We start from the raw sequence: 16,346 nt of genomic DNA, 5'->3' as shown, positions 1-16,346 counted from the left end.
TTTAAACCCTATTATATCAATAACGAAGAATATAAATGGTATAAGCACTCCAATTAAAAGGCAGAGATTATGAGACTGGAAAAAAAAGCAACACCCAAATATGTACCATCTACTAACTAGAATTACCTTTAAAAAATACAGCATAGGTTAAAATGAAAGGACAGAAAAAGATATACCACAGAAATATTAATCATAAGAAAGCTGGATGACTATATAAACAATAGATTGCTGATTAGACCCTGGATTAGAAAAAAGACAGTATGACAACTGAAAAAATTTGAATAAGGTCTTTCAATTAGTTAAAAGTTCTGTAACAAACAATATTAATTTCTTGATTTGATAATTATACTGTGGTTATGTATGATATTAACATTTGGGGAAATGAGTGAAAGGTTTATAGGAATTATTTGTGTAAATTCTACAAGTTTTTCATAATTCCATAATTAATACAAATGGAAAAGCTAAAAACATTTTTTTAAAAAGCTCTGCTCTTCAAAAGACACAAAATAAAAAGGCTGAATGTACACAATACTTATATTCGACAAAAAAAGTTACATATTTGACTTAACATAAAACGACTTTTATCCATAATACATAATAATATGTAATATGCATAGAAAGGCATACCACTGAGCAACAAAATGAACAAACCACTGATATATGGAATAACACATATGAATCTCGAACACAAATTGTAGTATATCCACACAACAAAAAACTTCTCAACATTAAAAAGGAATGAGGTAGTGATGCATGGTACAATACTGACGCATCTCAAAATAATTACACTGAATGAAAGAAGCCAGAAACACACACACAAATATATACTGAATGAATCTATTTATAAAAGAAAAAGCTAAAAATAAACCAAAAAACCAAATTAAAAAAAATTTTTTTTCTTTTTTATTTGACAGAGAGAGATCACAAATCGGCAGAGAGACAGGCGGAGAGAAGGGAAGCAGGCTTTCTGCCGAGCAAAGAGCCCAATGTGGGGCTTGATCCCAGGACCCTGGGATCACGACCTGAGTCAAAGGCAGAGGCTTTAACTCACTGAGCCACCCAGGCGCACTCCCCCCCCACCAAATCTTATTTAGAGTGAAAAAGTGATCAGTGTTTGCCTTGGATTAAGGTGGGAATTGCTTGGGCAACAGTATATGCAAACATGTGGAGTTGATAAAAATGTTCTATATCTTGATTGTGGAGGTGGTTACACAGTACAGAATGTAAATTATACTATGATAAAAGTGATTTAAGACTTGTTAAAATGAAGGCTAGAAGAGAGAAGTCTTTGATTAAGTAATATACACCTTTAAGCATTCTTAATTTTAAGTTTTTCTCTTTCTTTTTCATGGGTATCTTTTATTATAGCACCATGACTATTTTCATAGCATTTTAGTACAGTGCATAGATTACAAGATTTAGCTTATATACTTTGATAATCTGAACTTTGAAAAACATGAAAGTTTGTGATTCAAAGAAAGGGAATGAAAATGCTGAATTAATCAGCTATTTTTCTTCTAGTCTACTACCCTACATGCCAGAAAGGAATGGCTTTCTCTTTAGTATCTGAAAGGGAGAGTCAGAATTTTAAACACTGAAAGTCCCCTCTTAATGTATATTCCAACATTCTCCTTCCAGGCTCAAGTGTATGATGAATAGGAAAAAAGAAGTGAGGCCAGGATTAGCCTTAACGTTGAAAATCATCTCCAGTGAAAGGAGAATTAATAAGTTTAAAACTATACCAGGTCACCTGTGTGGCTCAGTTAGTTAAACACCCATCTCTTGATTTTGGCTCAGGTCATGATCTCAGGGTTCTGGGATCAAGCCCTGCTTTGTGTAGCCTGCCTGAGATTCTCTCTCTCCCTCTCCATCTGCCCCCCCAAATTGTGTGCTCTCCCTCTCTCCAAAAAATAAAATAAAAATGTTTAAAACTATGCCAAAATATTACCACACTGACATTTCTGTAGAAGTCTAGGAGTTGTAAGGTAATCTTAAGACTCTAATCAATATCATGTGTGCATCAGTGTGTACCCTGGTTAAGTGTTATGCTAAGTATCTACATATCCATTAGATCATTCACATTTATAAACATTTAGCAGAGATTATTTCTATTTTATAAAGATATTGAGACTTAGATAGTTATTTAAAGTCATATACCATCGGGAGGGAGACAAACCATAAAAGACTCAATCTCACAAAACAAACTGAGGGTTGCTGGGGCGTGGGAGGGTAGGGATAGGGTGGCTGGGTTATGGACATTGGGGAGGGTATGTGCTACAGTGAGTGCTGTGAAGTGTGTAAGCCTGATGATTCACAGACCTATACTCGGGGCAAATAATATATTATATGTTAATAAAAAGAATAAAAATTTTAAAAAAAAGTCAAATACAGTTGACACATGAACAGTATGGGGTTTAGGGGCACTTAGCATCCATGCAGTCAAAAATCTGCATAGAACTTTTGACTTCCCAAAACTTAACTACTAACAGCCTACTGTCAACCAAAAGCCTTACTGATAACATAAACAGCAAATTAACACATATTTTTTATGTTACATGTATTATGTACTGTATTCTTACAATAAAGTAAGTCAGAGGGGAAAAAAATTGTTATTAAGAAAACTATAAGGAAGAGAGGCTCCTGGTTAAGCATCTGACTCTTGATTTTGGCTCAGGTCATGATCTCAGTGTCCTGGGATCAAGCCCTGCTTCAGGCTCTGCACTTAGTGTAGAGTCTGCTTGGGATGCTCTCTCTCCCTCTCCCTCTGCCCATACCTTTGGTCATTCTCTCCTTCTCTCTCCAAAATAAATTAAATCTTAAAAAATAAGAAAGAAAGAAAGAAAGAAAGAAAGAAACCATAAGGAAGAGAAAATACATTTATAATACTTTACTGTATTCATATGGAGGGGAAGGGGTGGGAGGATGGGGGAGGATGGGGTAACTTGGTGATGGACACTGGGGAGGGCATGTGTTGTAATGAGTACTAGATATTATGTAAGACTGATGCATCACAGACCTGTGCCTCTGAAACAAATAATATATGTCAATTAACTGAATTTAAATTAAAAAAAATTGATGAGAAGAAAATAGTCACTAACTGATCATCCTGTTTAAGAATATAATTAATATTTATATTCCAGCAAAAAATAAGTTTGAGCATGTTGATTATATTTGTGGAGAGAGTAAAGCGATTTTCACCTTACCTGAAATCACATGCTGTAGTAACTTCTGCTCCTCCACCCAATGCCCGACCTTGAATCAGCGCAACACTTATTAAAGGGAGTCTGTTTGTTGAAGGAAGAAAGGAAAAAATGGATGTTAATATTTTTCCTTTCTATATTAACTTACAAATATTACTCTAAAAAAACTTGAGATGCAGTAGAAACAAAATTATTGAACTGTGTTCACAATAACAAACATACCTCAAAGGATAGCGGAACCCTGTGTGTATCATGAGGAATAACAGTGTAATTCTTAAGATATAATAATTCATACTAAATGTTATGTAAGTTTATCAAACTACCTCCCTGAATCATTATTTTTAAACTATTAACTCTATTTTTATATATTGAATATAGATAAAATATATAAAGTATATAAGTACCATATGAAATATATACCTTATATATATTTTTATATATTACTAACTGCATTTTTAACTATATATTGTAACTTTCTCCTAAATAAATGAATGTTTTTTATGTAATATACAGCTCCTACAACTCCTCAGGCACTGACAATCAAGAATAATTCAATGTGATCTTATCTTACTCCATTTTCATTGATGTCAAGATAGATGGTAAAATTAAGGCTACATCCAAAGGGAGGAAATGTGGCAGAGAAGACTAAGCTCTAAACTGTGTTATTATAAAGATTCCTACCAAATGCATTTTTTATTACCTATTGAAATGATCAATAAACTAAAACTATATAAAGGAATAGGTCTGTGGTAAAAATAAATCTCTTCACCTTTCCTGTATGCAAAGACCCACTTTGGAGGAGTGTGTGAGTATTACAAGGTAAATCCATATGCTTTGAAAGTATGGAATATTTTGTAGGTTCTAACTAAATGCAAAGCTGCACACCTAAAGTAATGGAAAATATATTAACACATTCTACTTCCAAATAAAAGGGATCAAAAAACTTTAAGATTTATATAAGAAAAAGTCAAGTTAGGGAAAGGAAGGTGAAGAGGAACTAAAGCAATGAAGAAAAGTATTTTAGAATAATGTTTTGATTCCATTATTCATTCTAGTCTCTCACATATGAAGAGCACCAAAAATAGAGTGAAGGTCAACTAGCCAATTAGTAAGTATGCTAAATAATATGGAATCTTAGTTTTTATAATTTTATAAGCTCTTTAGGAAAAGTGCTATGTCAAAATTTTTTTTATCTCTCCCTTCTCTTATCTTTAAATACTTATGCATACTTCACTAATATTTAATTAAATGACTATTCTAGATAGCACAAATAGATAGTTCATCATTAAAATAAATATAATTTGAAAAGCGGGTATTTTTAACTGGTGTAAAACAGAACAATGAAGAGCTCTTTTTGTTTTTTTAAATTTCATATTTTAAAAAGAAGATACATTACCTCATCAATCTTGTTAAGGTGTTCTGCATGAACATACATAAGACCAGTCCATCCTTTAAAAAAGAATACGCATAAACACAAAGTATAAGTGTATTATATAAGAAATTTTTCACTTTTTTTCAGGATTTAGAAAGAAATGAAGCCAAAAATATAACCAACTTTTTTTAAAATGAGGTTTTCACTTAAAATTCTTTGATGCTGTCAGAAATGCAAATGATGCAGTATTAGATTTTGTTGCCCTCTTAGGACCCCTTGAGCTCAGCTCTACCTGAGGTTATTAGCAAAGACTTTCGCATGTGAGTCAGATCACATACTGCAGAAGAGTGTGAAGTTCTACTCAGGGTAAGTGGGAGAAAGAGACATAAGATATACCCATTTATTATCCCAAATTCTGATTCCCTAAGAATATAAAAATATGAAAAACAAATTTCTTAAAAGTAAAGTTGACCCTTGAACAACACAGGTTTCAATGGCATGGATTCACTTACATGTGGACTTTTTATAGTACAGGACTGTGAATGTGGTGAATGTGTGAATGTGTATTTTCTTCCTTATGATTTTCTTAATAACGTTTTTTCTGTAGCTTACTTTATTGTAAGACTATAGTATATAATATATATAACGTACAAAATATGTGTTAATCAACTGCTTATGTTATTAGTAAGGCTTCCACTCAACAGTAAACTATGAGAAATTAAGTTATTGGGTAGTCAAAAGTTATATGCAGATTTTCAACTGCGAAGGGTCAGGGGCCCTAACCCCTGCATTGTCCAAGGGTCAGCTATAGTCTAAACTTACTGCCTCTTCTTTTGTAACTCTCATATGTCCTTCAACCTAGTGTAATCTAGTCTTCAGTCTTCCCTCAAAAGACTCCCCTCAAAGGTTTCAAATAATCTTCTATTTGTTAAATGACTTTTCCTTATCCTTATTCTCCTGTCTCTATAACATGGGTATCTTGCTTTGAACGGTTTCTGTATTTTGAAAGCCTCTTATAGTTTCTAGCAATACTTTCCACTCTTGATTATCTTCCTATTTCTTGGATTGTTCCTATCCAGTTTTCTTCTTTGCCTCTTCTTTTTTAGCTAAATAAGTAATTTAATACCTGTAAATTCATGTATTCCTCAAAATCCAATCCATGATTCTTTCTCTTCTTTACCTACAAATTCTTCCTTGGAAATTCTCCCATTGCTTCAACTCTTGTTTCATGCAGACTCCCAAAACCTCCTAGAAATTTCACATTCTGCCAGGATTTCAAATTCAGCATGGCAAAATCAAATGGGAGTGGAAAGAGCTGAGTTTGGATCCTAGAGCTACTGCTTAATAATAACATGAATTGGAGCAAGTCTTAACTGAACTGAGTTTCCTCATCTAAAAGGAAGGAGTGACAAATAAAAAACACTTGTTCTATTTGACTTAAATGATGGTTGGAAAGATGAAAATGTACCTAGATACTCTGTAAAAAAAAGGATCTTCTGGTCAATAAGGCTCAGAATTTTAGTATTTTCTTTGATTCTTCTGTTTTACAGTTCACTTCCAATTATTTACCAAATCCTTTGAAGTATTTCCAAAATAAATCACTTCATTTTCTATTTGCACTGCTGCTACCCTAGCTCAGACTTATGTTACTCCTACTTAGATTACTACAACAGCCTTGTTTCCTAACTAGAAATGCATTTCCTAACTATACTGCATCAAAGTATATTATATTACACAAGGTATTTTAAGAAATGCTTAACAAACTGAGAAGAGTGCCAAATAGAAAAAATTCATTTCAGTTGGGTCAGGGTAGTTGGGAAGGCTTTATAGAGGGGAAGGGAAGATGGCATTTGCTAGGTCTACACAGTAAGCCTCTAGAGAAGTTGACAAAATGCCTTTTTTATCCTCAGAAGCTAATGCAATTTTTTGCATATATTTGCTTTTGAAGTTAAATGAATCAGATGAATTTTAGATGGAAAACTATGTTATTCTAGAAAACAAATGTACTCAATGAAAGGTAAAAACCAACATAAATATAAACTTCCTAACTGAAAGCCTTTATCACAAAGGTCATTCTATATTATAAATTGAAAAGAAAAGTAACACAAGCACAAAGAGCTAGAAGGTTTAAAACTAGACTGATTTATAATCTATTAAAATCTATACAGTAGGGGCGCCTGGGTGGCTCAGTGAGTTAAAGCCTCTGCCTTCAGCTCAGGTCATGATCCCAGAGTCTTGGGATCGAGCCCCACATCGGGATCTCTGCTCGGCAGGGATCCTGTTTCCTAACCCCTCTCTCTGCCTGTTTCTCTGCCTACTTGTGATCTCTGTCTGTCAAATAAATAAATAAAATCTTAAAAAAAAAAAAATCTAAAGAGTAGAGGGGCACCTCAGTGGCTTAGTTGGGCATCTGCCTTCAGCTTGGGTCATGATCCTGGGGTTCTGGGATCGAGCCCCGGCATCAGGCTCCCTGCTCATCGAGGAGTTTCTCCCTCTCCCTCTGCTTGTGCTCTCTCTCTCTCTGTCAAATAAATAAATAAAATCTTAAAAAAAAATAAATCTGTGCAATAGGGGTGCCTGGGTGGCTCGGTCAGTTGAACATCCAACTTGTGTGATTTTGGCTCAGGTCATGATCTCATGGGTGTTGAGATAGAGCCTTGTAGCAGGCTCTGAGCTCAGCAAAGTATCCACTTAAGATTCTCTCTCTCCTCTTATGCTGAGTGAAATAAGTCAAGCAGAGAAAGTCAATTATCATATGGCTTCGCTTACTTGTGGAGATAAGGAATAACATGGAGGACATTAGGAGAAGGAAAGGAAAAATGAATTGGGGTAAATCAGAGGGAGAGACAAACCATGAGAGACTGTGGACTCTGAGAAACAAACTGAGGGTTTTGGAAGCAAGGGGGTTGGGGGTGACTGGTGAACCTGGTGGTGGATATTAAGGAGGGCACTTATCGCATGGAGCACTAGTGTGGTGCATAAACAATAAATCTTGGAACACTGGAAAAATTTAAAAAATTAAAATTAAAAAAGAAAAAAGATTCTCTCTATCCTCTCCCTCTGCCTCTCCCCCTGCTCATGCTCGCACTCTTTCTCTAAAATAAATAAATAAAAAATTTTTAAAAATCTGTACAATAAAGCCTGTTAAATTATCTCAATAAATTAACTTTAATAGGCCTATTTTCTATTATACTAGATTTAGAGTACTTAAAATTCTGGCAGAAGCATCTAGAATTGATAGAAATGAAAGTGAAGCAGGTATTAGACTGTATACTCTTATAATTGTTATCCCAGGGTGCCTGGGTGGCTCAGTTGGTTAAGTGTCTGCCTTCAGCTCAGGTCATGATCCCAGGGTCCTGGGATGAGTCCAGCATCAGGCTCCATGCTCAGCAGGGAACCTACTTCTCTCTCTGCTTGTGCTCACTCTCCCTGACAAATAAAATCCTTGAAAAAAAAAAAAATCTCATTCAAAAGATGTTAAGCTAAAAATGTTTAAAAGCAGTAAAGAAAAATTTGTTAACAATACAGACTCTAGAGCTAAAATGCCTAGGTTGAATCTGGGCTCTACTACTTACTAACTAGTTTGGCTTTCAGCATGATACCTAACCACTCTGTGCTTTAGTCTCCTCACCTATAATAATAGTACCTATCTCATTAGGGTAGTTAGTAATGATTAAATAAATCTGACTGATATATAGTAATAGAACAAGAAGTGTTATCTAGTACTAATATTATCTATTATCTATCATAAATATTATCTAGCACTAATATTATTAATAATGCTATTATTAATATCAGTAATAGCACTGGCAATCAGACAGTGAATATGCTTTGGCTTTAAATGTTCCATAAAGTAGAGATTACACTGTACGAGCAGACATGACCTAGGAAGAAAAAAGATCAGATTTGTCCCCCAAAGCTACTGGGCCAAAAATGGTTAAATGCTCGGGCCCTTTCCTGGGCTGTAGGAAGAAAATAAGCCAATGAGAGATAAAACCTAGCTTATGATAGAATAAGTTGAAAAAAAGGAAGCAATGAAAAGCTAGATCTGCTCTGATGAAAGAAGGCTGGGATCTGGAAAGTAACAAAAAAAGGTTTTAAGAACTGCTCAGACAGTGGTATTTTCATCCAGCAAAATGATACCCTGAGGCCCAAACCCATTCCTCCAGCTCTTATTTGTATGACAAAGATGGGAAGCACAATGCTCAGCCCTAGTATCAAAAGGAGCTATTAACGTCTTATTTACTCTGAGCCAGATTTATCCTGACTGGAAAAATGCTCAGCCTATAAAAGTATCTTACTTATCTCAGAACCATAAATGAGCCTTTCTCTTTTTTCCCTAAGTGCCTGTTGTATGGATTTATGAATTTCCTCAAAATACATGGGAGGGTTTAGAGAAAATTAGAATAATTTGTCTATAAATTAATGAGGCTAAAATAAAACTGTACAACAGTAGTAGCAAAAGCAAAGAAGTCAGATGAGCACTTCATTTGAGGTCACTGTAGAAATTTAAGCAACAGAGAAATAAGGGCCAACAGTTGGCAGAAAAGTAACTGAAAGGTCAGGGAGCCAAGGAAAAATATACCTTTAAGCTCTAGATTAAGAGTGTAAAGGTTTCTAAAACGCCAGACTTTTCCTCGAGGAATTATACCCATTCACTGCAGAATAAGTAGGTTTGTTTTCCCTTATCTTGAAGATTATAATTGGATTTTGATGATTTTTGCCTTCTGAAAAAAGACTTCTGATAGTCTACAAAACATCTGTAGCATCAAATCCAACTCTTATAATTGGGTTAATGCATTAGATTTTTTTTTTTCTATTTTATTCTTTTCTTTGTCCCATAACTTTCCAGGGCTAATGTGTGTATTATAGTAATCCATATCCTTGCCTCAATTTTTTTCAACCAAGGATTAATTGCCTAATAGGGACAGTTGAAGCTCTTTTTTCTACTCATAAAACAAAAAATAACAAAATGAAACCAACTTCTTAAGATACCAGCTACATTTTAAAAAGTAGACTGATAAATATAATAAAATTTTGATGGTTACTAACGCTATTATGAGTCCATCAGGGTTTCACTGTATTTACTTCTATTTATATTGGGTAATTTTCACTAATAAAGTATTTTTTAAACTTTGAAAAAATACACTGGCAAAAACATCAACATAATTATCTTTTTTTTTTTTAACTTATTTGACAGATGGAGATCACAAGTAGGCAGAGAGGCAGGCAGAGACAGAGAAGCAGGCTCCCTGCTGAGAAGAGAGCCCGATGCAGGACTCAATCCCAGGACCCTGGGATCATGACCTGAGCCGAAGGCGGAGTCTTTAACCCACTGAGCCACCCAGGTGCCCAACATAATTATCTTTTTCAAAAAAAGCCATTTAATAATCACTTTCAAATATCTTATTATAATCAGAAGGGACTGTAATCCAATTAACTAGAATCATCATCTATTCTAATTAGCTCATCATCCTCAGAAAAGCAAATTCACCATATAAGCAAATGCTAGTGATACATCTGCAATAACAAAGAGTAAGTGTATTAGATAAAGAAAAGCTTCACTTAGAGAAAGGCTGTTCATAACTCAATGTTAAGAGTCTCAGAATACCTCAGCTGTGTGGGGCAAATGCATTGATACATACAGCTGCAACTCATACAGATGCGTGAAGCTCAAAAGTCCTGAGGCCATTTTAAATCTCAGTTTTACACACATTCATGGTTCTTTCACAGGCATATAGAAATCAGTATGATTCTACCTGCCATATGATCTAAAGAGACAGAAACAACCTTTTAACTAGAAGAAAGCAAAATAACCATTCACTTTTTTAGGGTATTTTCCTACCAGACTTACATCAGACCCAAAATAATCTCATATAATAATCATATTATAATAGCAATAATATTGTAATAATCTCATTATATCTATCCAGTATCTTTTATGAACAAAGTAAGGTACCTAGGAATTCAATCATTCCAGAGATGAAAAGTTATAATCAAATAACTTGCAGGTCATATAGCTAATTTTGCCCAAGGTCATCTTGGGCAAAAATCCATATAGTCAAATCTGCAGCTTAATGCTCTAATCATTTGAACACAGAGCAAATTTTAAGTCTAGTGGTGCTACAATGGATCATCTTCTGGATAATGTTTATTAATACTTATATCTTTGAAATAAAAATAAGAGCTAACTTTTTCAGACACTATCCTAGTATGCATTTTATATATATTATAGCATTGTGAATAGCTATAATCCTCACAATAGCTCTATGAAATACAGAATTCTCATTTCTAGATTAGGAAAATAAGACTTAGAAAGATTAAGTGGTTTGCCCAATCACTTACCCAGAAGACATTGAAACCAGAGTTCAAATCCAAGTCTATCAAAATTACCAAAAGAGAGTGCTTTCCTCACAATTTTATGTAAATACAGATTATATACGATATAGGTCAGTATGACTTATGGAGTACCATTTAAACCTTATTACATACATACATCCCACACTAATAATTAAATGGCTATGAATACTTCTAATTTTTTTCCTTTTTCTTCCCTTCTTTATTTGCCTTGGGTATATGGGCGGAAGTTCCTAGGTTCCTTGGAGGATAATGGAAGACAACTAATAATGGAAGATAATTAGGATTCCTTTTCTTTCAGGATAATTCAGAAGCAAATGTTTTAACTGTTACCATTTGCTGAAGCCTACTATGTGCCAAAGCTTTGCTGGGTACTTTATATATGTACCTCATATAAAATTCCTCATCACGAGATGCTAAGGGTCTTCCACTTAAAAGAATTCAAACTCTTGCTGGTTTTAATGGGCTTTAGTGATTGCTAATCTTTTTGTCCCTCCTCCCCTCACCCTGCCCCCACTATTTCAAAGTATTTGCAACCTCATCTTTGAGAAGAAAACCAAAACCTCTGATCCTCGGAAAGCTCTTAAAAGAGTAGCTATCATATTAACCATATGTAAAATATAAATATCTCAGTCACAGATATCTGATAAACATATGGAATCTAGTGCATAATTTATATAAATACTTGCCTCTGGAGTTGCTAATGCTTTCACAGCTTTCAAATCAGATCCTGAGGAGAAAGTATTTCCTGCCCCACGGACAATGAGACCTTTCCCCTCTGTCCAATTTTCCAATTCAATCACTCTTTCCAGAAGTTGTAGCATCATAACACCTGCCAGAGAGATGAGGGGGAATCAAAGCACATAAGATACTGGAAAAAGATAAATAATTTAGAAACTATCAGGAGTCAGATAGGACTCTTAGATCCTACATTTTACAAATATAAACTGAATGTCTCTCAAATGTCTATTGTGGTGGTACCATGGGGTGTACACCAAAGAGGTATCCTTGACAGTCCCTACTTTCAAGTTTACAATATGTTAGTAACCTCTCTTTCTCACTGTCATAATTAAGAAATCACACAAATACATGGTTAGGCAGAAAATGAGAATACATCATACATGTCCTAGGAATAGGAAAATTAGAATGAAGAAAGGGTATGGTGGTAAGAAAAAATTATTTCTTAGGTAAGAGCCAAATATAGACCTGACTTCACAGTAGTATACATTATCTTAGTTAACAAGCTCAACAAGGATTATAAAATAAACAAGCTCATAATAAGAGTGATGCCTATATTCCTAGCTCAGATATAGATATTAACAATCTATTGGGTATATGGTACATAAAACAAAGATAAGATTCCTACTCTACTCAAATAAGAACTATTATAAAAGGATGTTAGGTAAGGGACAGTACATATCATCTTGTTCCAGAGTTGACAAACTACGCTCTAACCCAAGGCATGCTATGAAAAGTACATTATAGGCCGCTAATAAGATACCTACCAACTACCAATTCTATGATTTACAGATTAAATTTTTACCTTAGTATCATCCCAAAATTCTACTGGAGTTTCTTTATAATGGACACATTTAAAATGGAAATAGCAGGAACTGTAATTCTTATACATGGTGATCTTCCAAGTTCACAAAGTTCATAATGCTATCAATGATTCAGTTTACTCTTTCCTCTGCTTAAGAAAATGCTTTAGAAGCCAATATAAAGATCATGACAGAGGATTAAAACCTGAAAATAAATCTGTACCACAAGGTTCCAAAACTTACTATATAAGCCCCATTAAACTATGTACACTACTTTGGAATATAAATCCCATGATATCAAGAACTATTATTCTTTTTGCCATTTCCTGAAGTAGCCAATAATGAAGTGGTTCTACAATAATGTTAATGCTATCAATTCACAAGTAACTAATGCAGCTATCCTTTCTAATGGCTAATTATGACCTAATTAAAATAGTAGCCCTACCCAAGGATGTCCTGGATGTTTTAGAAATATAGTTCTTGCTCTCCAAAGATTTATACAGTCTAGTAGCTCTTTACAAAAACAAACAAACAAACAAACAAAACAAAACAAAAACCACCGCGCATTTAGGCTAAGAATAAATCTATATAAGTAAATATGGTTCTTCAATCATCCCTAATAGTTAAGCTTCTAAAAAAGTAATGTTGGTTTTGAGTATGAGATATCTGTACCAGTACTTAATCTTTAACTCATCTTTTTAAACTTTGTAAACTAAGCATAAAAGTTGGAAGGAACCTTAATGGAGTACCTGGTTGGGTAATTTTCAAACCAGGTAATTTTCAAACCAGGGCCGTGGGGTTGCCAGCTCACTCATTTTCTCCCAGCTAACTCAATCAAACACCATTACCCAAATCAAAGCATCGCTGTTCATATTTGGTTTAAATATTAGCCATGAAATTAATATTTAGTAACATTTGAATGCTACTTACTAATATAAATTATTTATAGCTACTCAGTAAATTAAAACTATTATTCTAGTCTAATTTTTGAGAGCAGTCTTACCTTTCTAATTTTACTTACCCTAAGCTAATATTAAAATTGTGTTTTATTCTCTATAGCAGCTTAGATGTAGTGTTATTCTTTAGCAAAAGAAATATTTTATAATATACTGGCTTAAAGTATATTAAAATTAATTTCTCCTGTTTCCTTTTTTTATTTTACTTTTTAAAAATATGGCTACTAGAAATTTATTTTACATATGTGGATCACATTTATGTTCGCATTATACTTCTCTTTTTTTTTTAAGATTTTATTTATTTGACAGACAGAGATCACAAGTAGGCAGAGTGGCGGGCAGAGAGAGAGGGGGCAAAGCAGACTCCCCGCTGAACAGAGAGCCCGATGTGGGGCTCAATCCCAGGACCTTGAGATCATGACCTGAGCCGAAGGCAGAGGCTTTAACCCACTGAGCCACCCAGGTGCCCCTGTGTTTGCATTATACTTCTATTACATAACACTAATAGACAGAGAGAAAGAGATCTCTGAATTATGCTGAAAGGAAGAAAAGTCATCTTTTGTTTTAAAGACCCACCACTGATCATTTACAAAGTTTAGAGTCTATTGACTTTTGCCTATAGGTATGAAAATTTTTTATTGAGACATTTTTAAGCCCAGTATTTCAAATACTACAGTATATAATTTACCCCCCATGATTATGAGTGCATAACTGAAAAATAGAAATTGTCAAAGTCATCCTAACTGGGGAGTCAGCAAGGTTACTCATTAGCGCTTGCATAATATTATCAACCACCCATGAGGTACATCACTGACAAACAGAAACTGCCAAAATCACCTTGTAAAAAGTAGGAGTGCTAGACAGTCAGCAGTGTTACTCATGAGCTCTGTCATAACTTAGTAGTGTAATTCAAATTTGAACTTTGGTGTTAACTTACAAAGTACCACATGTCCTGGACTTTTGGGTCCCTTAAATATGAAATTCATGCGTGCCCAAGAATGCTACCTAGCAAATAGAAGGTATTTACCAGTATCTAAGCGTCAGGAATGAGGCAACACATAGGCAAGGACAGTGTTTTCACTGATTATTGGAATTACATGGTTAAAATGACAGTCTTATTTCAAGTCACAGAAAAAACATTTTAACTAATTTCTTTTTTCATTTAAAGGTTTCTCTCTTCTGTTTTCAAAAATCTTTGAAAGCTCCTTCCCCTTGTCTCCCAGGGACATTAGCTAAACATAAACAAATGAAGTCATTACCTAGTCAGTAAAAGTCAATGGAAAAAATAATCAAGATTAATTTGCAAGTTTCCTTTCTATCAACATCCACATTAATGGATTTTTTTAAAAAAATTAAAATACAATTAGTAAAAAATGTTCCTGGTTCAAGTGACAGTTTTGAGTATTGAGTGTGAGTATGCATATTGTAACAGTATCACAACTTTGAAGAATTCTGTCACCAGAGTAGAGACAAAAATCATGTGATAACAGCTTAGATTTAGTGTCATTCTTTAGCAAAAGAAAAATCTCTATACCTGAGAAGGCATTCATTTTACTTGGATTATTCAGAGTAAGAATGCCAATGCCACTGTCTTCCTTCTGAAGGTCAACGGATCCACCAGGAAACTGCTGAAGTTTTTTTTTTAATTCTTCCTCATGGAACCCATGAGATGTATTATAAAGTGATACTCCCATCTGATGCAGTAATTTTTTCCTTACAGTCAAAGATGATGTCTTCAAAAGATTTCCAGCCATTTCTGGAAAACAGAAAAATATGCAATAGTCAAAGTGAACAGTTTTCTAATATTATATTTAACTGAGACTACTTCCCCACATTTTTTTTAATTTTTATTTTTTTATTAACATATAATGTATTATTAACCCCTGGGTATAGGCCTGTGAATTGCCAGGTTTACACACTTCACAGTACTCACCAGAGCACATACCTTCCCCAACATCCATAACCCAACCACCCTCTCTAACCCTCCTCCCCTTCAGAAACCCTCAATTTGTCTTCTGGGAATAAGATTTCTTATGGTTTTGCTCCCTCCCCATCCCATCTTGTTTAGTTTTTTCCTTCCCTACCTACCAATTTGCCTCTCAAATTCCTCATATCAGGGAGATCATATGATAATTGTCGTTCTGTGATTGACTTACTTCACTCAGCATAATACCATCTATTTCCATCCACGTCGTCACAAATGGCAAGACTTCATTTCTTTTGATGGTTGCATAGTATTCCATTGTATATATGTAACACATCTTCTTTATCCATTCATCTGTTGATGGACATTTAGGTTCTTTCCATAGTTTGGCTATTGTGGACATTGCTGATATAAACATTGGGGTGCACGTGCCCCTTCGGATCACTACATTTGTATTTTTAGGGTAAATACCCAGTAATACAATTGCTGGGTCATAGGATAGTTCTATTTTCAACTTTTTGAGGAACCTCCATGCTGTTTTCTAGAGTGGCTACACCAACTTGCATTCCCACTAACAGTGAAGGAGGGTTCCCCTTTCTCTGCATCCTCACCAGCATCTGTCCTTTCCTGACTTGTTAATTTTAGCCATTCTGACTGGCATGAGGTGGTATCTCATTGTAGTTTTGATTTGTATTTCCCTGACGCTGAGTGATGTGGAGCACTTTTTCATGTGTCTGTTGGCCATTTAAATGTCTTCTTTGCAGAAATGTCTGTTCATTTCTTCTGCTCATTTCTTGATTGGATTATTTGTTCTTTGGGTGTTGAGTTTGGTAAGCTCTTTATAGATTTGGGATACTAGTCCTTTATCTGATTTGTCATTTGTGAATATCTTCTCCCATTCTGTCACTTGTCTTTTTTGGTTTTGTTGACTGTTTCCTTTGCTGTGCAGAATCTTTTTTATCTTAATGAAGTCCCACTAGTTCATTTTTGCTCTTG

At 34.5% G+C, this 16,346-nt stretch overlaps 1 protein-coding gene across 5 annotated transcripts in view; it reads right to left on the bottom strand.

Moving 5' to 3' along the window:
• Positions 1-16,346, bottom strand: part of ECHDC1 (ethylmalonyl-CoA decarboxylase 1) — a 66,563-nt gene that overhangs the window by 28,243 nt on the left and 21,974 nt on the right. For 3 of the 5 annotated variants that reach the window (XM_059177611.1, XM_059177613.1, XM_059177612.1), the window contains exons 2-5: positions 14,961-15,182; positions 11,619-11,761; positions 4,597-4,649; positions 3,204-3,284 (exon numbers count right to left, since the gene is read on the bottom strand). In XM_059177611.1, the coding sequence (XP_059033594.1) occupies positions 3,204-3,284; positions 4,597-4,649; positions 11,619-11,761; positions 14,961-15,182 (499 nt within the window). The remainder of the gene's footprint in view (positions 1-3,203; positions 3,285-4,596; positions 4,650-11,618; positions 11,762-14,960; positions 15,183-16,346) is intronic. The other 2 variants (XM_059177614.1, XM_059177615.1) reach the window with 1 other exon arrangement.

This window comes from Mustela lutreola, chromosome 6 (assembly GCF_030435805.1).
Source record: "Mustela lutreola isolate mMusLut2 chromosome 6, mMusLut2.pri, whole genome shotgun sequence".
In the NCBI taxonomy this organism is placed as follows: Eukaryota; Metazoa; Chordata; class Mammalia; order Carnivora; family Mustelidae; genus Mustela; species Mustela lutreola.
This window is presented reverse-complemented; position numbering and strand designations above follow the sequence as displayed.